The sequence below is a fragment of the Giraffa tippelskirchi genome, chromosome 12 (assembly GCF_054371585.1).
Source record: "Giraffa tippelskirchi isolate mGirTip1 chromosome 12, T2T-mGirTip1v1.2.pri, whole genome shotgun sequence".
In the NCBI taxonomy this organism is placed as follows: domain Eukaryota; kingdom Metazoa; phylum Chordata; class Mammalia; order Artiodactyla; family Giraffidae; genus Giraffa; species Giraffa tippelskirchi.
The window spans coordinates 35254773-35278306 of NC_137286.1; the positions used below are offsets into that span (position 1 = coordinate 35254773).

The 23534-nt window shown below is 50.6% G+C and overlaps 1 protein-coding gene and 1 long non-coding RNA gene across 5 annotated transcripts in view; one reads left to right on the forward strand and one right to left on the reverse strand.

Annotated features, from left to right (window-relative positions):
• Window positions 1–13395: 13395 nt before the first annotated feature.
• Window positions 13396–23534, reverse strand: part of PSTPIP1 (proline-serine-threonine phosphatase interacting protein 1) — a 42378-nt gene continuing 32239 nt past the window's right edge. For 2 of the 4 annotated variants that reach the window (XM_081549546.1, XM_081549548.1), the window contains 12 exons: window positions 22859–22893; window positions 22512–22618; window positions 20770–20832; window positions 20069–20167; window positions 19121–19166; window positions 18129–18208; window positions 17483–17581; window positions 16316–16412; window positions 15702–15792; window positions 14977–15032; window positions 14640–14773; window positions 13396–13695 (listed from right to left, as the gene is read on the reverse strand). In XM_081549546.1, coding sequence (XP_081405672.1) covers window positions 13564–13695; window positions 14640–14773; window positions 14977–15032; window positions 15702–15792; window positions 16316–16412; window positions 17483–17581; window positions 18129–18208; window positions 19121–19166; window positions 20069–20167; window positions 20770–20832; window positions 22512–22618; window positions 22859–22893 — 1039 coding nt within the window. In that variant the 3' untranslated portion in view covers window positions 13396–13563. Of the gene's footprint in view, window positions 13696–14639; window positions 14774–14976; window positions 15033–15701; window positions 15793–16315; window positions 16413–17482; window positions 17582–18128; window positions 18209–19120; window positions 19167–20068; window positions 20168–20769; window positions 20833–22511; window positions 22619–22858; window positions 22894–23534 lie in introns of those variants that run through there. The other 2 variants (XM_081549547.1, XM_081549549.1) reach the window with 2 other exon arrangements.
• On the forward strand, window positions 13502–15544 carry LOC145529343 (uncharacterized). Its single transcript, XR_014071127.1, has 3 exons — window positions 13502–14494; window positions 14983–15051; window positions 15326–15544. It is a non-coding gene; the product is annotated as an uncharacterized LOC145529343 (long non-coding RNA).

Consider the following 23534-nt stretch of genomic DNA (forward strand, 5'->3'; position numbering starts at 1 on the left):
ACAATGGAAACAGTGACGGACTTTATTTTCTTGGGCTCCAAAATCACTGCAGATGGTGACTGCAGCCGTGACATTAAAAGATGCTTGCTCCTTTGAAGAAAAGCTATGACCAACCTAGACAGCATATTAAAAAGCAGAGACATTATTTTGCCGACAAGGTCTGTCTAGTGAAAGCTACGGTTTTTTCCAATAGTCATGTATGGGTGTGAGAGTTGGACTATAAAGAAAGCTGAGCACCAAAGAATTGATGTTTTTGAACTGTGGTGTTGGAGAAGACTTGAGAGTCCCTTGGACTACAAGGAGATCCAACCAGTCCATCCTAAAGGAAATCAGTCCTGAATATTCATTGGAAGGACTGATGCTGAAACTCCAATACTTTGGCCACCTGATGCGAAGAACTGACTCATTGGAATAGACCCTGATGCTGGGAAAGATTGAAGGCAGAAGGAGAAGGGGACGTCAGAGGATGAGATGGTTGGATGGCATCACTGACTCAATGGACATCAGTTTGAGCAAGCTCCAGGAGTTGGTGAAGGACAGGGAAGCCTGGCGTGCTGTGGTCCATGGGGTCGCAAAGAGTCAGACACGACTGAGCGACTGAACTGAGTAGGAGATTGGCTATGTTCTGTTGACCGAACCTATCTCTTGTTCCTGTCTGTTGCACATTGGACAGGAATGTTTTGCTTGTCTTTGGGCCTTTGACTAGCGCCTTCCCCATCCCCCAGCCGTGTCTCCCCATCCTTGCTCCCAGTTTTCCATATGTACCATTCTGTGGCTGCTCTGTCACAGGTTGGAGCTGAGGTGAGAAGTAGCTGGACTGGAATGTTGGTTGCCCTCAGCTCTTTCTGCGAGACCTACCTAGATGAGCCTCCAGAGTAGGAAAATGCTTTGGGAAAATAGGCCAATTAGTAACCCACTCCTTGAACCTGCCCAAGAAACTAATTCCACACCACCCCTTTCACTCATTCCCCAGCTTGCCTGGTGAGAGAGCAACATCCTCTCCTGTGCTCTGTCAGCCGGACCCAAACCCATCATGCTAGCAGTGGAGCCAAAAAGACAAGGGGAGATGGTAGCTCTGGGTCCAGTTAAACCCATTCTAGTTCCTGTCAGCTCTAAGTCGTGCTTAATTCCTGGCATAGTCAGGGAAATGCCTTATTCCTTTGGGAAGCTCTGGATCTTAAATGTCTCCATGTTGACCAGATCCATATGAATTCCACTTACTACCTACCTACTTGGGCTTCCCTGGTAGCTCGGTAAAGAATCTGCCTGCAATGCAGGAGACCCGGGTTCGATTCCTGGATTGGGAAGATACCCTGGAGAAGGGAATGGCAACCCACTCCCGTATTCTTGCCTTGGAGAATCCCATGGACAGATGAGCCTGGCAGGCTACTGTCCACGGGGTCGCAAGAGTCAGACACGACTTAGCGACTAAACCACCACCACCACCTACCTACTTAATATCTCCAGGGTCTCTGCCATACCACATGGAGCTGAAACTAGGAGTTTGCATTACCCTGAGACCTGTTCCCCAGGGCTTATTCTCTCGAGTGCAAAAGAGCCACTTTTTATGCCTGAATTTAATAAGTGAGCTCTCCCACTGGACCAGCGTTTCCCACCCTTGTCTGCGTGTTGGAATCACTGGGGGAATTTTAAGAATACAGATGCCTGGAATCCCAGACCTGAGATGGCTTGCAGTGTCCAGGGTGCAGTGAAGGTTGAGAATTACTGCTGTAGTCATTTTCTTTTTTAAAATAAATTAATTTTATTTGGAAATATTGGGTTGGCCACAAAGTTTGTTCAAGTTTTTCCTAAGATGTTACAGGAAACCTTTTGGCCAATCCAATGATTGCAGACTTACAGAGTTGCAGGAATAAACATTGTACATATGAGGCCCAAATACCCTTTGCTTAGATTCACTGAGTAACATTTATGCCACTTGATTTGTCACTTGTCTTCTTGCATGTGCTCTCCCTTTGCATTTTGGTCCTTTTGTTCTAATACTTAACAGTGGGTATTTCCTAGGAATAAAGATACTCTGCAACAATCCCAGTGCAGTGATCAAATTCAGTACAGTTAACACTGATAGAGTAGTTTAAAATACTGTTCGAATTCTGATCTCTTAATGTCCTTTGTAGAGCCCTACCCCCACCCGGTTCTCGGATCATGTGTTACAGGGAGTTGTCATGTCTCTTTGGTCTCCTTTAACCTGGAGCATTTCCATAGTTTTGTCACTTAAGACATTGACGTTTTGGAAGATTACAGTTTCTCCTTTAAAATGATGCTGCTCATTTTGGGTTTATCTGATGTTTCCTGTTGATTTGATGAGATTGTTTTGCATTCTAGGTGCCTAGAACACTGTGTCATATATCCTCTCAGGAAACACAGTGTCATCTGTCCCTCAGTGATCTTAATTTTGATCACCTAATGTATCATTTAGGGTCTAGTGAAAGGTAAAAAGTTAATAGGAAAATTTTAATATAATTGTTGACTGAGTAAGAAGTCATTAACTACTGTAAGGGAGAAAAGAGCTCCAAAGCATCTGCCTAGAAAACGGCTACTACCCCGAGGATCAAGGGAAGAGAAGACAAGGAAGGAACTTAGAACGTCAGAGGAGAGCCCTGTAAGCCTGAGAGGCAGACCTCCAACAGGAGTGTGCTGCCAGCCCTGTGCTGCAGAATCGACTCCCTGGAGGTGCCCGCTGCACCTGGGAGCAGAGAACAATCACCGTGGACGATGCTGCTGGGATCCAGGCCAGACTGAGACACAAATGGTGTCTTCCAGCCTTGTCATCCTCTTCAGAGGCCCCTGTTAGCCAGCTGGCAAAGAGAAATGTAGTTTGCAGAGTTCCAGCTGTAGTGTGGCGGGGAAGGAAGGCAAGTTTGGAGCTAAGAGGCAACAAATTAATATCTAGCGCACCCGGTCAGGATGTTTTCCACTTTCTCCATGGTATAGTTACTGTTTTATCCCCGTTCAATTCAAGCAGTCTCTGGAGATACACTCGTAAGACACGTAACAGTCCTGCTCTTCACCAGACTTCTCCCTCAATTTAGCAAATAGGGCAGACTCTGACCCGATTCAGTCTTTCCTATGATGGTTGTGAAGTACTGATTTCCCAATTCAGCACTCCTTCCTCATTTACCGGTCTGCACTCCCTTCTCTCTCAATTGTTTATTTTTACATATCTTATTTATATTCCTTATGAACTGATGGATTCTCCTTTTTTCCAGTGGTCTGTAATTCATTATTGTCCTTTGGTTCTTGTTTTTGGATCTCAAATAGTCCCAGATGTGATCGGTGGGAGCCCCTTCAAATTGTCTCATACATCCTGACTTTTTTTTTTTTTAACACTTCTGTGATTTCTGACATAAGATGTTCCGGATTCATCTTATACCCACCTCACCCTGGCCCTGGAATCATTGTTTCTCTAAGGAACCTTGGTCCCTGGTGCTAACTGTACTCATTGCTGTTGGGGTGACTTTGCTTCTCATTCTGTCAGAGCTATCTTACTACCTTTTAAAACTTGTTTCTAATTTTTTTTAACAAAAGTAATAGTGCTTTAAAAAATGTAAACCATACAGACATCTGTAAGGAAAAAGTGTCTTCAGGTAAGCAAGTTTAGCAGTGGTGTGTATCCTGCTGCTGCTAAGTCGCTTCAGTCGTGTCTGACTGTGTGCGACCCCATAGACGGCAGCCCACCAGGCTCCACTGTCCCTGGGATTCTCCAGGCAAGAACACTGGAGTGGGTTGCCAGTTCCTTCTCCAGTGCATGAAAGGGAAAAGTGAAAGTGAAGTCGCTCAGTCGTGTCCGACTCTTAGCGACCCCATGGACTGCAGCCTACCAGGCTCCTCCGTCCATGGGATTTTCCAGGCAAAAGAGTACTGGAGTGGGTTGCCATTGCCTTCTCCTGTGTATCCTACTAGAATTTACATATACAAAAACAGACTTGATCATGGTTTGTAGGTTTACTTTTTGCTGTTACGTGAATTCTATTTTGTAGTTCCTCTTGAATTCTATTCTGTAGGTCCTCTTGAATTCTATTCTATAGGTCCTCTTTTTTTCTTCACAACAAAATGTGTACTCTTACCTGTATCAGACTGTAGAATTTGTCTTTGCTTTTTGTTAGCTGCATGGATATGGCAATACTGTGATTAACCAATGTACAGTGGACAGACACTTGATTCCAGCCTCACTGCAGTGAACACTTTCCTACACATACTGTCAGGCATTTAGAATTTTTTTAATTTAAAACTTTATTAAGGTAAAATTCACACAGCATAAAATTAACATTTTAAAGCGAACAGTTCAGTGACATTTAGTATGTTCGCAGTATTGTGCAGCTACCCCCTCTGTCTAGTTCCAAAGCACTTTCATTACCCCATGTTCTACATTTTTACATGGACTCGAGGATAGGTTCTTAGTAGTGGTTCGCTTTGAACTTTTAATAGATTGATGAAAAAGTAATTGTGGTTTCAGACCATGAATTTTAAATCATTATAACTGGCCTCAAACACATTTTCATTAGTCAAAATAGAAACCATGACAATCAGTACATTTTTGCCAATGAGAAATAAGTTTGTTTTTGCGTATAGCGTAAAAATCCATGCTTCAGGATTTGAAGAACTCTTAGCATTTTCTGCCCCCTGCTAGTTGCGGAAGCATTTTCCCTGCAAAAAGTTGTTGTGACGTTTGAAGAAGTGGTAGTCAGTTGGCGAGAGGCCAAGTGAATATGGCAGATGAGGCAAAGCTTCATAGCCCATTTGTTCAACTTTTGAAGCATTGGTTGTAAGATGTGCAGTCTGGCATGTTCATGGAGCATTGGGCCTATTTTGTTGATTAATGTTGGCTGCAGGCATTGCAGTTTTTGGTGCGTCTCATCGATGTGCTGAGCTTACTTCTCAGATGTAATGGTTTCACTGGAATTCAGAAAGCTGTAGTGGATCAGACAGGCAGCAGACCATCAGACAGTGACCATGATCTTTTTTGGTACAAGTTTGGCTTTGGGAAGTGCTTGGGAGGTGCTTCTCAATCCATCCACTGAGCTGGTTGTCGCCAGTTGTATAAAATCCACTTTTCATCGCATGTCACGGTCCAATTGAGAAGTGGTTCGTTGTGTATAATAAGACGACGCTTCAAAACAATGATCTTTTTGATTTGCAGTCAGCTCATGAGGCCCACTTATCAAGCATTTTCACCTTTCCAATTTGCTGCAAATGCCAAATGACCTTATAATGGTCAATGTTGTATTCTTCGGTAACTTCTCGTGTAGTTGTAAGAGGATCCGCTTCAGTGATTGCTCTCAGTTGATCATCAGCTTCCAAGGGCCAGCCGCTGCACTCTTCATTTTCAAGCCTTTCATCTCTTTTGCAAAACTTCTTGAATCACTCACTACTGCACTGTACGTTTGTTAGAAGTTCCTGAGCCAAATGCGTTGTTGATGTGAGTTGTCTCTGCTGCTTTACGACTCATTTTGAACTCAAAAGATTGCTCGAATTTGCTTTTTTTCTAACATCATTTCTCTAGGCTAAAATAAATATAAAATAAACTGCAAATAATAAGTCATTAGCATGGGACTTCCCTGGTGGTTCAGTGATTAAGACTCTGTGCTTCCAATGCCAGGGGCACAGGATCGATCCCTGGTCAGGAAACTAAGATCCCACATGTTGCATGGAGCAGCCAATAAATAAATAATTAAAAAAATAAGTCATTAGCAAAAAATAAAGTGAGAAATATGCATAAAATGATGCATAACCACATTTATTTAAGAATGTATTCCAGTATCAAACAGGGAAGTTCAACAATGCAAAACCACAGTTACTTTTGCACCAGTCTAATAGATATATCCAGTTACCCTCCAGAAAAGCTATACCAATTTATATTCCCATTAGATGGGGAAACAGTGAAAACAGTGCCAGTCTATTTTTTTGGACTCCAAAATCACTGCAGATGGTGACTGCCGCCATGAAATTAAAAGATGCTCCTTGGAAGAAAAGTTATGACCAACGTACACAGCATATTAGAAAGCAGAGACATTACTTTGCCAACAAAGTTCCGTCTAGTCAAAGCTATGTTTTTTCCAGTAGTCATGTATGGATGTGAGAGTTGGACTACAAAGAAAGCTGAGTGCCGAAGAATCGATGCTTTTGAACTGTGGTGTTGGAAAAGACTCTTAAGAGTCCCTTGGACTGCGAGGAGAAGGGCATGACCGAGAGTGAGATGGTTGGATGGCATCACTGACTCAATGGACATGAGTTTGAGTAAACTCCATGTGTTGGTGATGGACAGGGAGGCCTGGCGTGCTGCAGTCCATGGGGTCACAAAGAGCAACTGAACTGAACTGAGCAGTATATGAAATTCTGCAATTCCCTACAGCCTTGTAGATGCTTCGGGTATTAGAAGATTGTATGTTTCCAGAAAGTTGTCTATTTCTTCTAGGTTTTCCAATTCGTTGGCATATAATTTAATAGTATTCTCTTATGAGTTTTTGTATCTCTGATATTGGTTATTTCTTTTTAATTTCTTATTTTGTTTATTTGAGTTCTCTTTTGTTTTTCTCGATGAGTCTGACTAAAGGTTTTTCAACTTTGTTTCTTTTTTAAAAAACCATCTCTTGGTTTCATTGATCTTTTTGATGTTTTACTGTTTGTTAGGTTTTAGTCTCTTAATTTACTTCCTCTCTGATCCTTATTGCATGTCCTTCCTGCTGCTGACTTTGGGGTTTTTTGTTCTTTTTCTTCTAATTTATTTGAATGATTGGTTAGGTTGGAAACAAGATTTTGCTTGTTTCTTAAGGAAGGCCTGTAACACGATTAACTTCCCTCTTAGAACTGTTTTTGCTGTGTCCCATAGATTTTGGAAAGTTGCGTTTCCATTTTCATTTGTCTCAAAGTATTTTCTGATTTTCTCTTTGATTTCTTCTTTGACCCATTAGCATGTTGCTTAGTCTCCATGTGTTTGTGCTTTTCCTATTTTTTTCCCCAAATCGATTTCTAGTTTCAGACTGTTAAGGTTGGGAAAAATGCTTGTTGTAATTTCTGTCCTCTTAAATTTGTTGAAATTTGTTTTGTGATCTATCCTGGAGAACGTTCCATGTGCACTTGAAAAGAATGTATTCTACTTTTTTGGAATGTAGTGTCTTGAAGCTATCTATTAAGTCCGTCTGTTCTATTATGTTATCTAAGACTACTCTCCTTACTGATTTTCTGTCTGATGACCTCCACTGATGTCAGCGGGGTCTTAAAGTCCCCTCTGTTATTGTATTATTGTTAATTTCTCCCTTTATGTCTGTTAATATTTGCTTTATGTATTTAGGTGCTCCTATAATAGCTGTATGTATGTTAATGAGTGTTATATTCTCTTCTTGTATTGATCCCATTATCATTATATAATGTCCTTCTTTGTTTTTGTTACAAACTTTGTTTTAAAGTCTGTTTGTCTGATGTGAGTATTACTACCTCTGCTTTCTTGTCATTTCAATTTGCATGAAATATCTTTTTCTATTTCCTCACTTTCAGACTGTGGGCATCTTTAGCTCTGAAGTGAGTCTCTTGTAAGCAGCATATAGATGGGTTTTGTATTTTCATCCAGTCAGCCACCCTCTGTATTTTGATTGGAGCATTTAGTCCAACGTTGAATGTGACTATTGGTAGGTATGTACTTACTGCCATTTTGTTACTTATTTTTGTAGCTTTTCAATGTTCTTTTAGTCTTGTCCCTTGTGATTCGCTGACTTTCTTTTATATCTCTTTCTCTCTAGTTTTTGTGTCTATTGTAGGTTTTTGATTTGTGATTACCATGGGGTTTATATATGCTAACCTATAACTATATCTTCCTGTTTCAAACAGGTAGTCATTTAAGTTCAAACACATTCCAGCAGGTATACATTTTTTACTCCCCTTCTCCACATTTTATGTTTTTGATGTCTTAACTTTGCATCTTTGTCATTTATCCCTTTACTGATTGATGTAGTTATAGTTGCTTTTACAAATTTTTTTTGTTTTTAATCTCTGTACTAGCTTATTTAAGTGGTTGATCCTCAGCCTTTACTATATATTTGCTTTTATTAGTTGGATTTCTCCTTTCCTATAGATACTTCTTGTTTTAGCCTTTTTCTTTCCACTTAAGGAAGACCATTTAACATTTCTTTTAGGGTTGGTTTTGTATTCATGAACTCTTCAGGTTTGCTTGTCTAGCAAGTTCTTCATCTCTCCTTCAACTCTAAGTTATTATATTGCTGGGTAATGAGTGTATCCTTGGTTGCAGGCTTCCCCCTTTTCAGCACTTATTGGGGTTTCCTTGTATATGACTCTTTTATTTTTCTCCTGTTGCCTTTAGAATTCTCTCTTTAACTTTTGCCACTTTAGTTATGATATGATCTGTTTGGGTTCATCTTGTTCAGGACCCTCTGTACTTCCTGTATGTGGATATCTGTTTCCTTCTTCAGGTTTGGAAAGTTTTCATTCATAATATCATCAGATACCTTTTTGACCCTTCTCTCTCTCTCTCTTCTCCTTCTGGGACCCCTATTATATGAATGTTGGTACACTTGATATTGTCTCAGAGATGCCTTAAACGGTTCTCAATTTTTATTTTTCTTCTTGCTGTTCTGATTGGGTGATTTCCATTATTCTGTCTTTCAGATCACTTTTGCATTCTTCTTTATCACCTAGTCTTCTGTTTATTCCTTCTCTGTGTTATTCATTTCTGTTATGGCATTCTTCAGTTCTGATTGATTTTTAAAATATTTTCTAGTTCCTTTTAAAATTCTTACTGTTTATTCTTTTCCCTAATTCAGTTAACATTCTTATTACTAGTGCTTTGAACTCTTTATCTGGCAAATTGTTTATTTCTGTCTCATTAGTTGTTTTCTCAAGAGGTTTTCCCTTGCTTTTCCAGTTCAAACAAACCCCTCCTGTCTTCTCCTTTTACTTACCTTTCTCTGTCTCTATGAAATTAGGTGAAACAGTTACCTATTGCAGTCTTGAAAAGGGGTATCCTTGTGTGGGAGCCACTCTACACAGTCTGCATGCACCCAGTGACCTTGGTGGGGGGGGGAATCTGACATGAACACAAGTCACATCTTTCTCCAGGGTGTGCTGGCAGCCATCACCTGGTTAGAAGGCGGGGCTGCAGAGAGAGGGGCTAGGACCACAGCCACCAGGGTGGTGGTAGGAAACTGGTCAGAGACCTTTGTAGTTTCAGTCTGCCCTCTCTGCACTGTTTTAGAGGTAAGCAAGTCTGTGCTTGTTCCCCATGAGTGGAGTCCAGGTGTGAGAGGTGACTTCCCTTATTTTCAGTGGCTGTCACTGTGCTGTTGGGGCCAGGACTGGGTCTCAGGTTGCTGGGGCAGAAGTTCTGAGGGGTCAGGTCCGTGCCAGCTCTGTTCCCTTTAAGTGTGTGCTCTCTGCCCCCATCACTGGCACCCTCACCCCAGAGAGGAGCAGTGCTGGAGCAAGAGAGATTGGTGGTGGTGCTTGGAGCAGGCTGCTGCAGTCTGGCCAGTCAGACGTCTAGAGAGCTTCTGATGTGCTGCCTGTGTGAGCAGTAATAATGGATGCCCCCGCCCTGTTCAGACACTGCTCCAGGTCTGAGCCTCCTTTATCTCTCTACTTAGCTGCTGCCATGCTTACCCTGGCGTGGCATCAACACAGAGCAAGCAGGACCTGTGTGCGGGCTCGGCGTGAGTCGGGCCTGGGCTGTGGAGGTCTGATCACAGTCAGCAGACAGGTTCTGAGGGACCACCTGGGTCAGTGCGTCACGGCTCTCCCCTCCCCACTGAGACACTGCTCTGGATCTGGGCTACCTCTGTGCCTCTTGGCCGAGCTTTCCTCTTGGCCAGGACAGCCCTCGCCTGGGTGTGGAGCTGCTTTGTGGAACAAGTGAGGTCAGAGCTGTTGTTCAGCCCAGGCTAGGGTACATACCAGGGCAGTGGTAGGAAACTAGTCAGAGACCTTTGTAGTTTCAGTCTGCCTTCTCTGCCCTGCTTCAGGGATAAGCAAGCCTGTGCTGCTCCCCGTGAGTGGAGTCCAGGCTTCCCACAGCCGTTCTGTTTGTACCATCGGCCCTCCAACCAACCAGGGGATCTCATCTTCCTCATGTCTCCCTGGGGCACCCACTCCACAGGGAGGCTCTTTCTCCGGGCTCCTATGAGTCCCCTCCTAGGGCACGAGTCCCGGCCTGATCACTGCTCCGCTCTTCCTGCCTGATTCTCTGTGACTTTCTTACAGCCGTGGTTGTGCAGGAGTCTTTTGCCTGTCTCCAGCTGGTTTTCAGTGAGCGTTGTTCCACATGTGATGTAGTTTTGATGTGCTTCTTGGGAGAGATGAGTTCCCCACCCTCCTACTCGGCCACGTTGATCTGTTTTTGACACTCTGGGTCAGCCTGTATCTTTTCTTCCCATCAGTAGATGAAAAGATGTTTATCTATGACTCTTAGCTAGGCTTAGGATATTTTCAAAGCTGTTCCAGCCATTTGTGTCTCCTGGATTTCCAGTTTGTATCATCTGCCCAGTTGGATTGGTTGTTTGGGTTTTTTGGTTTTCTTATGGATCTTAATGAACAGTTAAGTTTACTTGGGAAACTTTTCTGTGAAACTCAGTGTGTATTGCCGTTGTGGTAACGGGATTATGTGCCTGATACATTTCCTAACTGGTTATTGTTGATGGGTAGGAATCCCTGCTCTTTGAGTACTTGATCTTATATGCTTGCATATCTTGAAAATAATTTGTGTGTCCTGTGTGTCTCAGTGTCCCTGAGATTTCCTGAGGGTGTTGTGCAGGACCTTGCAGAAATATCCTAAGTTTACCTCCTGAATACCTTTTTGGACAGTGTTGAGTGTATGGCTAGTCGTGGGGGTTGTTGACTCATACACTGGTCATGTCTCTTGACTTTATCCACTGAAAGCAAAATGGATATGAAAGTTATAATAGCATAGAAAACAGACCTGTTTATCTTTGTATCCTCAGCACCATAGTAGTCAGAGTGGACACTCAGTATCTAAAATCAGTCACTATGATGCCATAAGAAGTTGGTTTTCAAACTTTCTTTTTGCAGCTGAAGTACCCATTAGAAAAGTTCTCAACCCTGGCTGCATATCAGAATCACCAGGAGAATGTTTGAAATATTTATGTTCAAGCTGAGCTGGCAGACAATTGGATTCAGTTTGACTGAGGTGGGACCAGAGCATCAACATTAAAAAAAAAAAAAAACTTCATTAGGTGATTCTACGGAGCAGCCAAGGATGAGAACTACCCCTGGTCCAATAGGTAGACTCTACAAGTGGAGCTTGAAGTGGAGTAGGGCTTGCCTTCCCCTCCCTTTGGCCCCTGATAGGGCTTCGTTGAGCACAGTTTGAAAGCCACATCCCTGTGGGCTTGGTGCTGAGGATGGGGTGCCCACTTGCTTTTCATTAGCACTTTTAATGTCTAATTTTGAAATTGCCAAGGATAGAAATTTACACAGGAGCTTATTGCACCCATCTTGCCGATAATGGTACTGAGATCCAGAGAAACTGTACCTTGCCTAAGACCACACAAGAAAGCATGAGCCTCGATTTCAGATCCTGATGCTCTGACTTCAGAGGCCATGCTTTTCATATCTGTTTTGCTCCATTTTTCCTGTGAGTAGCCCTCTGTCAAGAAGAAGGGTGCAGTTATTTATACACCCCATTGCCCACATGCCAACTCCCTCTTTATCTGTCACCATCTCCTCTCCTGGGATGGCTGTCTGTCCAGCTGAGGTTGTGACCTGGTGCACAGAGAACGGAGAATGCTGCAGAGGCAGTGAATCTGATCTCAATTCATTTGTGGGTTTCTTTCTCCCTGCTATAAATTGTGACCCAAGAGTTGCTCTCAGTTCTATTCCCTGGCTGCCAAAATGACTGGAGGGCAGGCTCTGTTATCCGACACTCGTTACCCATCACCCTCCAGCGCTGTAGACACTGTGGCACCTGTCAGAGCTGATGATAAATATCTAGGCCAGTAGTTTTTAAAAAAGATCTTTGCAGTTGAATGGAATGCTCAATCTAGATGACAAGGTATTTTCAAGGAATAAGTAAAGCACTGAAACCTAGAGCTTTCTCTTTTCTTTCCTCTTGGCTGCTCCTGTATGACCTGATGCCAGTGGTCGGTCTGCTTGGCTGTCCTGCCTCTTCTGGGCCTTTGTTCAGACTTTGTCCCTGCTGCTGCCCCGTCTCTACCTTCTACTGCACCTGAGGAGGGAAATCTTCTCATCTCCTTTCTTTCCACTCTTCCTATTCCTGCCTCACATCCTATAAGTTTCCAAGGGCTGTTGATATATTTTCCTAATTCTTCCAGAATTGCTCTCCAGTTCAGTTGCTACTTCCTGGACAAGCCACCATCATCTTTGTGTTGGCCAGCTTGCACATGGCCTCCTGGTCCCACTCTTACCCTACTTACTGTCTGCCTTGTATCAGAGGGTTGATAGTATCTCTGTGCAGCTTCTGGGGTGAGCAAGCTCTTTGACACCACCCCTTTACCTTACCAACCGCAACCCCCCGCATTTTCAAATACAGTGTCATTCACAGAGAAGTCATTAAGATACCTTGCTTGATTGAATTACTTCTGACAGGTCTCGTATCTGGCTGACCTGGGCAACGCTTCTGGCTGCCGGTTAGCACTGGCTTTCCTCCACATTCACTCCCAGGGCCTTAGGTGTGGTGTGGCTGGAGCAGGGCTTTGGCAGGCCTGGGGCAGCGGTAGAAGTTATGTTTCTGGGGCCAAAAAGAGAATGTCCTGAGAGCATCAAGCACAGAAGAGGAGCTTGGCCACCTCTGCGCAGGGTGGGCCTGTGTAGACTTGGGGCCCCTGCCTGGTGGGATCTGCCATGTTTGAAAAGGAGCAGCATACAGTTGGGTCAGGAGACAGTGTCACCCGCACCCTGACCCAGAGGCCTGCAGGCCCCCCTTACCAGACTGTACCACGGCCCCTCTGCCTTGGCAGACTGTCACCTGTTTCTTGCCTGGAGCTAAGCTTGCTCATCCCCAGAATGTTCCAGGTGTTCCCTCCTCCCTGTGCTCACACACCTGCCCGTCCCAGTGCTCTTCCCTGCCTGGGCTCCTGTCTGCTGCTGCCCTGCTCTAGTCCCTCTGTCCCTCGGAAGCCTGCTCTCCCCTATCCTGGCTCTTGTGGGCTTCTCCCTGATCCCTCCCTGACCCCTTCCCCATCCTCCCTGACCCCTGTGGCTTTCTCCCCCTGGCGGCTGTGAGTGTGTCTCCCTGGCAGGGACCCTCGCTAGGGTACCTCCCCATCCCCAGCAGACCCAGCACAGACCCCCCCTGGGGCCTCAGTGGCGACACTGCAGGTGGGAGGCTCTGCTTTCCTGGACTCCTCCCCTCCTTTGCCTCCTCCCAGTGGAGCACTTGGACACAGATGCCAGGAGGAAAAAGAACGCTGCTTTATTCCCTGTGGGAAAGACTGCTGGGGAGCAGCTGGCACCTTCCCTGAGGGCAGGCTCTGTCTGAGGCACCCCCGCAAGGCCAAGGCAGTGGTGGGGGTACGGCTGGCCCCACGGGCAGGACAGGTCCAGGTAGGGGCTACTGTCTCTTCCTTAAATCTTCTCCAGGTAGGAGCCAGGGACAAAGCCACGCTGCCCGTTCCGCTGTACCGTCCACCAGCCGTCCTCCCCTTCCAGAATGACCTCCAGGATGTCCCCTGCAGAGATGTTCAGCTCGTCGGAGTTCTGGGCAAGAGAATGAAAACACATCGGGCTGAAGGGGCCTGCTGGGAGGGCCTCTGGTCAGGGGACCCCCCACCCCCCACCCCAGGCAGTAAGTGTCTCGCAGCTGGGCTGTCAGCTGAGACATGCTGGCCTCCTGGGGCTGCAAGAGAAGGCCACTCTGGGCTAGGGCAGCCTTGGGAGACCAGCCTCTTGTCCCCTCGGTTTGTCACAACCTGGGACTTCTTTCCTAGCTTTTCCTCCAAGCTCCTCCCTTCTCCCGCTCCCTGCCTGAGACACAGCAAGCTAGCAAGTCGGGGGCAGAGGTGTTTGCTATTCCCCATGCCCACCAGCCCTTGTCTTGCAAGCACACCATCATTCTCCTGGGCTGTGCCTCCCTCCCCAGGGGACAGGCTTTGGGAGTCAATGTGGCCATCCAAGCCCCAAGGAGATGCCTCAGTCCCAGTGGATCTGGGGTCCAGCTCTGTACCCCTCGCCTCAAAGCAGGGACAAATTAGAGTCTCTGGGGATCTGGGCACAGCTGTCCTGTGGCTGCTTTACTCGTCCTCCCCTTGTGGGCTTCAGAAAATCAACCATGCACAGCTGAGGACCTAGTTCCAACCATGACTTGTTCTGGGCACCCATGGTCATGGGAAACAAGGCCTTAACCCACGGATGCAGAGCCTGCCCCTCAGACCACTTCTTCAGGTAGCTCCAGCTCCACCAGCCAGCTGCACATATGCATTGCCCAAGCAGTGCCCACACCTGCCTGGACACCGCGTGACCCAGGGCCTGGTGCTGTTCATCAGCTTTCATTCAGCAGGTGTGTACCAGGCCCCTCCTGTATGCCAGGTGCTATTCTAAGGGCACCCACCCCAGCACCCTCAGAGTGCATGTGCCCACATGTAAGCACACCCTTGGGCATGCTGGTGTCCACCCAAGAAGGAGGGGAGGGCAGGGGGCCTCACCTGGGCTGTGTAGTCATAGAGCGCCCTGTAGTCCTGGCCTGGCACAGTGGGGGGCCCTGGCGCCTCCGGCACAGCAATGGCAGCGTAGACACCCTCATTCCGGTCAGGGGTAGGAGTCAGGGTCTCTGTGGAGGCTGAGTGTAAAGTGAGGCCTCGCACCTGCCCCTTGCAAAAATCAGTAGTCCCCGGAGGCCCCTCTGACTCCCAGCATCCCCAGACTTGCTCAGCTTCTTCCCATCCCCCAACCTCCCAGCTGTCGGAGGGCCCATCTGTGCCAAGTAGGCATCCTCTCCTCTTCCTCCCCCCAACCAAGGTGACAGTTGTCACCCCCAATTACCCGCAGAAGCTGCTGACAGTGTGGTCTTGGGACTTCCGTGCAGCAGCCCAGAAAACCTGGGGGCAGGAAGGACAGGTGAGTCAGGGTGGGGGAGTAGATGAGGCAGGGAGCCCGCAAGGTCAGCCCTAGCTTCCAGGCACAGATGTGACTTATGGGGTGCCCCTGGGCATGCGGACTCTCCGAAGGGTGGTCCCAGTGGCTCTTCCCCAGCAGCACTCTCCCAGTCCCTTACTCTGTAGACGTCTTCTCAGTACCTGCTCCCTGCAGGGCCAACTGGCAGCTCTGACGCCTCTGTGCTCCAGGGCCTGGGCCCCACACCGGCCAGACCCCTCTCCAACCTCCCCCACAGGCAAAGGAGCTGTCCTCTAGAGCTCAGCCCACTCACGCCCTGCTGGGACCTTAACTAGCCTGGCCAGCCCCGCCGCTCCCCGCTCCCCGACCACACAAAGTGGTCATCCAGGAGGAAGTGTTGGGCTGATTCACTCCATCCTCTGTACTTGGTTCAGACCTGGACTGAGCTAGAGTCATGCAAGTGTGTTGAATAAAAGAAAAAAAAAATTTGCAAGAAGCAAGAGGCAGACCCTGGGGTACCTAGTATGTAGGCCCATGTGGGTGCCCTGAAGCAGAGGTGCTGAGAGCTTACATGAGGAGAAGCTGTTGCTGCTCCCCCACCCCCACCTTCCTGGCTGTGTGTCCTAGCCAGCTGGTGTCCAGCAGGCGCTCACCTCTTTATCATACCGCAGGACGGCTGGACGCCAGGGCTGCCGGACAACGGGGCCACCTCCCGATCGTAGTAGTTCTGGTAAGGCACCGGCGCTGCAGGTGACAGTGTGAGAGGCCCAGGGTGATGAGGGCAGGGCAGGCGGGACCTGTGCCCTTTGACACCCCACCCTCTCCCCCTCCGGAGACCCAGACTGGGGCCCAACCTTCCCATCCTGGCCCTGGCCTGCCCTGGCGCTTGAGGAGGGGCCCCCCCTCACTTCCCTGAGAGATCCCACTGTGGGTACCACCAAGACCAAACATTCTAGACTCAAGATTGAGCGATGCCAAACCGTGGAGTGGAGTGGGAGCTCTGAGGAGGCTCCTGCCTCTCCCTGCCCCGTCTCCCCTTGAATGTTACAGTGCTCCTAGGCCCTGCCTATCCTCTCTCTCGAGGAGGCAGCACACTAAGGACCCAGCCAGGGGACTGCTCTGTCCCTGACCTTCCCCTGGGCCTGGCACCCAGAAGGGACCCGTGAGCCACCCTGCTTCTGTCCTGGCAGTTGAGGCTCAGAGAACCCAGGCCAGGCCTTCCAGGGAAGGTGGACCTGGACCCAGCAGACGTGTTGCCCGCAGGCACCTGGGGGCTCAGAGCCCGTGCGCTTGGCCTGGATGAAGCCGTCAATGTCAGCGTCCACGCTGCAGCCTTCCAGCGTCACCCGCACCTCTTCGTAGAGCTGGAGGTAGGAAGGAGCAGAGGCTGAGGGGCCAGGCTTCATCTCCATGCCCACATTGTCAAGCCTGCCCCCTCTGGGTCTGAACCCTGAGCAGGGGCCTTGAGGTGTAACTGCCCCAGGCCTGCCTGAGGGGCTAGAGCCCTGGCTGCCAGCTTCTCCTGTTTCCTGAATACCTTGTGTGTGCACATTCCTTTGCATCCTTTGCATTCCTCTTCCTCCTCTGTGCAAGACAGGACTTCCTCATTTATAGATGAGGAAGCTCTGGAGAGTGACTTGCCCAAGGTCACAAAGCAGGAATTGAAGTCAGTGCGCTGGGCTTTGGATCCGGTATGAGAGGATTCAGAACCCATATTCCCTCCTCTGCTACAATGAGGCCACCGGGTGGGCTCAAGTCATTTGGGGGGAAAGCCCCCAAAACTCCACACCCAAGGGCAGAAGGGGTTAGGCAGGTAACAGTGGTGGGATCACGGAGTCAGGGCTGAGAGAGAGAGACAGCGAGGCCTGCATCAGCAGAGATCAAGGCCCCTGGTGGGGAGCTGGCCACCCCTCTCTGCTGAGGGGGGCCCACCTGGCACATAGAGCTCAGTAAGGATTGGGGGGAAGCCAGGACACCCTGGATATGTCTGGGGACAGAAAAGGGACTGAACCTCAGCTCCTGCAAGCACCAGGCCTGGAGCAGGGCAACCCCAAGTTCTCCCAGCCTCTCTGCAAACCTCTGAGGGGCTGTGTCCGCCTCCCCTCCCCTTCCCTTCCCAGCAGAGGGAACAGAGCTCCAGGGCTCTCATAAAAGAGCTGAGGCCTTGGAGCAGGGGCGAGCAGACAGGGCAGACGTCAGGGTAACCGCAAAGCACATCTTCCAGGTTGAGAGGCAGTGGCCTGCACAGTACTGAGCTCCCTGTCGTTGGGGCCTGGGGCAGAGGCTTGGCGCTTGGGTCGGAGACCCTGAGGCCAGGGCTCAGGTCACAGAGGACTAGGCCTGCTCACAGGCTCAGGTGGACCTGGCTGCGCTGTCGCTCAGAGGTTGCCCTCCCCTCACGCCCACCCACCCACTCCCTGCCCTCAGCCCCCACCTCATCATCCTTGACACACTGCATGGAGAGCTGGTTGCAGTGCACCCACAGGGAGTTGCGGAGGATGGTCAGCCGGTCAAACTCCTGCACCTGGAAGGCCTGGGGAGAGACGGGGGTCACTGTAGGGCTGGGCCGGGCCGAGCCCCACCCACAGCTCAGCTGGGGTTGACCAGCCAGACCCGGTCTGCTGAAACCAAGCCTAAAGGAAGCCTAAAGGCTAGGGGTCCCCACTCCCACCTCTGTGCCAGCCCTTGAGGCTTCTGGGAAGTTGAGCTGCCTGTGGGACTCTGCCCCCTGCCCTTCACCAGACTCTACCACACTCCTAGGGCATGTCTTAGGAGTCCTGGACCCTGAATCCTGTCTCCCCAGGCCCTGTTCATCAGCAGAGCCCAGGGAAGCTATGGGTTCTGTTCAAGCTTCAGTTGCGGCTTCAGCCAAAAGGGGCGAAGGATGCCTGCCTGCCTGCCTGCAGAAAGGGACTCTGAGAACAAAGCCAGGCAGGGAGCTCCCTGGGGAGGGCCTTGGAGTGAGTGGATGAGTGAATGAGTGAAGGAAGGATGGCTTTCCCCCACCACTGCCCCCTCTTCCCCCCATGAAGTGGCCAGAGCAGGAACGGGCATCGGCTCCATGCCGAGAGGTCACTCACCTCACAGGTGGTCCGGTGCTCCTGCTCCCACTCACTCCGCACCCTCTCCAGCTGCTCAATGTTCTGCCTGTACACCCGCTCTGGAAGCGCAGGGGGTCCTCATGGAGGCCAGCCTACCCCTGTGGCCCTGCCCAGAGTGCCCTCCTCCTCCCTGGAGAGACCTGCCCTGGCTGCTGGATCTGCAGGTGAACGCTCGTCAGGGCCCCTCACCCTGGTACCAGCCTTGGACAGGTGCTCAGCGCCCACTGTGTTCCAGCTGCCTCGGGCTGGGGCAGAGCCTAAGGTCAGAGTCTCGCCCTCTCACCATCCTACCTTCTAGATGAGAAGTTGAGGCTCAGAGGGGGCGGCCCTGGAGGAGGGTGAGGGGGAGCTTTGGGAGCTGGTGGGCTGGGAAGCCATTGGGCTTGGACTGTGAGCTCTGTGCCCCCCAGCCAAGGGAGCAACTGGGTGTTTGGACAGGTGGTGTGGCAGAGTTGTGTCAGCAGAGATGAGGGGTGTTGGGATCTTCTGGCATCGGGAGGAGGATAGAAGAGGCAGATGCCCAGAGAAGGCTGTAATGTGTCTCAGTGTATGTGAGAGAGAGAGTAGTGTATGTGCAATGAGTGGGCCTGTCTCCCTTGATCAGTGGCTGTGAAAGTCCTGAGCCCTGGAGCCAGCTGGCTTGCATTCAAGTATAGTTACCACCACTTATTGGCTATGTGACCCCAGGCAAGTTAAATAACCTCTCTGTGCCACAGTTTCCTTACCTGTTAAGAAACAAGGATAGTAATAGTGTATACCTCACAGGATTGTTGTGAGCATTGGTTAAAACATGCAAACACCAAGAACAGTCTTGGCAAATGCGAGAAAACGAATTTTTCGTTTTACTTGCATAAGGAAGCAAGAGTGAGGAGTGTGGGACTGTGTCCCAAGGGTGAAGGAAGTGTGCTATGGGGGGAAAGATGTCCAGGCTGCCCCACCCCCTGAGCTGAGGAGGTGGGCTAGCCGCGTACCTGCCTCCATGGCTGAGTCCTTGCACTGCTTGGCTTTGTTCTGGCTCTGAGGAGACAGGGAAAGCAGCACTGAGGCCTCTCCCAGCCCCGAGCACCTCCCAGCCCAGACCTTGGACTCCTGGCCTCCCTGGGCCACCCTGAAGGGTTTCTGTCACACCCTCCCTAGCCACCTCTCACAGGGCAGGGAGAGCAGACACTAACCCTGAGGGGGACACTCCAGAACCAGTTGTGGGCAAGCTCCATCATTAACTCCAGCCTCACCCCACAAAGGACCACAGGCTGTTTCCAATAAAATAGGAATAAAACAGAAACCTGGTCATGCAGATACATGTGAAAACTAGACCTAGAGACCTAGAGGAAGAAATGTAGACCAGGGCCCAGGCCCTGGGGCTCTACAGCCACTGCTGGACCTGCTGGTTGTGGCTTGGGCTCTGTCCCTGACTTGCTGCCACCAACTCACCTGCAGGCCCCTGCCCTCTCTGGGCCTCAGCTTTCCTGTCTGTGCAATGGGCCAAATGTGTTCTTGGGTCCTGGGAGCTTTGACATTCCCACCCTGGCCAAGAGACTGGAGTAGTCAAGACCTTGGGTTCTGGACAACTTGGGTTTGGGGTCCTTTCTCTGTTCCTCCCTGGCTCTGAGACCTGGGACAAGTCACTCACCATCTCTGGGTCTGTTTCCTCTCTGGGACATGGGCCTACTGAGCCCTTCTCTGAAGGGTTGAGTGAGGGTTAGCGTCTGCTCTCACTGCCCTGTGAGCTCTGGGCCTGGGCTGCAGTGGGCCTGCTCTGAGGACTGGGTCGTTGGGTGCAGCCTGCAGATGGCAAAGAGGATCAAACTGTCTGTCTAGACCCTGAGATTCTAGGAAACCTTGCCTGGGGGTGTCTGCGGCACCCCTTCCCACCCTGCCCCAGCCCCGTGAGATCACCCAGCCTCAGTGACTCCACGCACCTTCTCCACCTGCTTCTGTTGACCGTTGGTGCTAATGCGCTCAAAGGCCTGTTCAGCGTCATCCGCATCCCGGCACTTCTGCTCATATGTCTTCTTGGACTGGGGGGTGTGGAGGGGCGTGACTTGGGGGCCCCAGGGTGAGGCTGCTAAGCCCGACCTCCCTTCTCCCTGTCAGGGGCTGTAGATGGAAAGGGGGCCTCCACACCAGGGACAGAGATCTTGGGGTCTGGAATGGAGATGGAGAAGGGAGTCTTGTTCCCAGGCCCCCCTCCCCATTGGGGACAATGTAGCCTGGTCCATGCCCCTGCCTCTTCAGAGGTGTGGTCACGTCAGACCACCTGCAGAGCTCAGGAAATGCCATGTGTCATCATGATGCCAGGCCCTGTGCACGCGGTCCTTGCAGACAGCTCAGGAGTCCCTTCTCCCTCCACCCATGGAATCCCCAGCTGACAGCGTGTGTGACCCTGTGGACCACTGTCTGAGACTGGTTGCTTACCCATCAGTCAGGAGCACACCACCCCCCCCAACAAGGGTAGGGGGCAGAGCCCCCCCGGGCTGATCTGCACTGCACCCTGGCAGCCAGTGCAGCTCCAGGAACATGACAGGCCACTGTGCCCGTTGCTGGATGGAGGTGTGAGGCCAGCCCCGCCCCAGGGCTCCTAGGATCCATACCCCAAACCCGGCTGCCCCTCCAGGCTCACCTCCATGGTCTTCTTGTGGAGCGACAGCTTGCTCTTCTGGACACGGTCCATGACAGCCTCGTACTGCAGGGGACATGAGGCTCTGAGCATGGGGCTGTAGCCTCAGGACGCTCCCCTAGGCCAAGAGGACGGGGTGTCCCTGGGAGGAGGCCCAGCCTCCCCTCCTGGCTCTGATGGGGCGGTGACAAGATGCCCTCCCCCTCCTTCAGCCTGCTCTCTCACAACTGCTGCTCCCAACAGAAGGCTAGAGGAGCCTGGGGCAAGGATGCACCCCAGGTATCCAATCCCTGCAGACCACCCCCCACCCCAGCCAGGACTTGGTCTCTAGCCAGAGAATACCCAGCCTACACACACACATGTGCGTGCACACACACTGTCCTTCACTCACAAGCCTCTATAACCACGCATAGCAATCACACTCATGGGACCCCAGCCACACTGTAGAAGGTGTCACTCTCTCCGAAATAGCTTTTGCAGACATCACAGCCTCACCGGCCACAGGAAAGCTCGAAATAGCCATCCCAGGGCCTCACAGATGCTCTGCAGGCAAGTCCCAGCTCAGAGAGGTCACCTGCTCCAGCATCTCAAGGCTGGGCTGACATGTGGGGTGGGCTTTGAGGGCCCATTGTCTGCTCAGGAACCCAAATTTAGAATCCCGAAAGCCTCAGTGAAATTTCTGTGGTCAGAACCACTCATTGGAGCCGGCACCTTGCCTGTGAAGACTGAGAGGGGGCCTGGTTCTCAGTTGGGTCCCTGAAGCTTGGGAGGTGGACATAAGTGTCCCATCCTGCGAGAGGGAAACTGAGGCACAGAGAGGGTAAGTGGCTTGGCCAGGATACCCAGCCCCAGCCTGGCGCCAGCCATGAACTGTTGCTTTTTTTCCCCTTCACAGGTCAGTTGTGTGGGGAAATTGAAAAGTTTCCATTTCCATTTTCAGTTCTTTGGACAGTGTACAAAGATGCTCCCTCTCCAAGCAAGAAGTTTTTCTGTGTGCTGACCTCTCCCACCCTGTCCAAGTTCCATCCTCATCACTGAGGCCCCAAGAGGCTGATCATGTGTCCACACCTGCCTTCCCAGAGGGCCACATACTCAGCCAATCAGAGAGTCTCAGGCTTGGGACGGGGCGCTGGGACACAGAGGGTACCAACCCCACCTCTCATCCAAGCTCTGCAGCTTCTCTGACAAGTCGCCTCCAGTCTCTGTTTACATACCTCCCATAATGGGGATCTCACTTCCTTTCCATGCATTGAGGGACAGCCATCCCCTACAGATGGGTGAAGAATACCTTGGGATGCTAGGGCAAGCTCAACACCTCCCATTCCCCACAAGCTCTGTCCACCTCAGCCTCAGGCAGCCCTGCAGAGTGGCTGCAGTGACTGAGCCCCCAGGTCTTCCTTTCTCCCAGATAAGCACAGTTTCTGGTGACTCCCTAACTTAGCTTTCCTCCTTTGGATACTCCCAAGTTGTCGCGTACCCTCCATAGCCTGCTATAACAGGATGATCGAAAAGGCCCATGCCCTTCGCTCTTGGCATGAGACACCTCAGTAGGAAGAGCCCCAGAGGGGCCTTCAGGCTGGAGAGCCAGGCCCTGTTTCCAGTGCCAGGCCTCTGTCTACACTCTTCTCTCCTCCAGATCACCACCACCCCCAAGCCTGGTGTGCTGCCCTGCCCTCCGTCATGAGAGTCCAGTCCCCACTACCACCGCAGTCTCCCACCAGGCCCATCCCCAGCACCCGCCTTACCTTCTTCCTCTGCTCCTTCTGCCTCTCACGAAACTCCTCCAGGCTCCGCAGCTCCTCACGCAGGGCCAGGGCCAGCTGGATGTGGGAGCTGCCCACATTCTCCATTTCTGGGGGCAGAGTAAGGACATTGGTCCCTGGCATCAGACCTGATGGGCCCCAACCAGTGACACCCTCGCCCCTGCCTGGACCAGCCCAGCCCCAACCCCACAGCTCATCTCTGTCACCCTCAAGTCCTCCACCAGCCTCAGTTCCCAACCAGAATCCACCCTTCTCCATCGGTGGGGATCTGGTGTTCCCAGAAGGTCCTGTCCCCCTGCAGCCCAGGGTGGGGAACAGGCGGGACTTACGCTGCTTCAGAGAGTCAAAGGAGGCCCTCAAGGAGCTGCAAAACAGAAAGACCAGGGTCGGTAGGAGGTCAGTGAAGGGGGACCTGAAGTCCTGGCTGGGCCCAGGGACTTTTATTTTGGTGGGAGGGCCCTGGGTCACCCATACACGCTGACCTAGACCCAAGGGACCATCACTCGGCCCATGACCACTGACTCAGAACTCAAGCTGGGATTTCTGGAATGCAAAGCACTCTGTTTGGAAATTACAAAGCAATCAACACTGCCTCCCCACCCCCAATGCTCTTGGCTTCTGCACATCTTCAGGCCCTCCCTCTCTCCTGGGAGCCCCTCCTCCATAGTCCTCTCCCAGGTGAACTGAAGCAGGAGAGGGTGGGGTTCAGACCTGGCAGGAGGCCTGAGGACGTCTTGGAGGGAGATGAAGGGTGGCTATAGGGCAAGATGGGTGACAAGCAGGGCAGAGGTGCTGAAGGGGAGGAGAGATGTAGGGGCCTTTGGGCAGGAAGAACGGGATGTACAGTTGAGTAAAGTGAGAAGCTGAGGGGCTCCCTGGTCTCCGGCTTGGTGGCTGAGTGGATGGTGGTGACACCTCTGAGAGGGCCCAGGAGAGGATATGGGGAGTTACTTCAGGGTGCACTGAGCTTGGGGTGCTTGAGAAAACACAGTAGGAGGTGTCAGG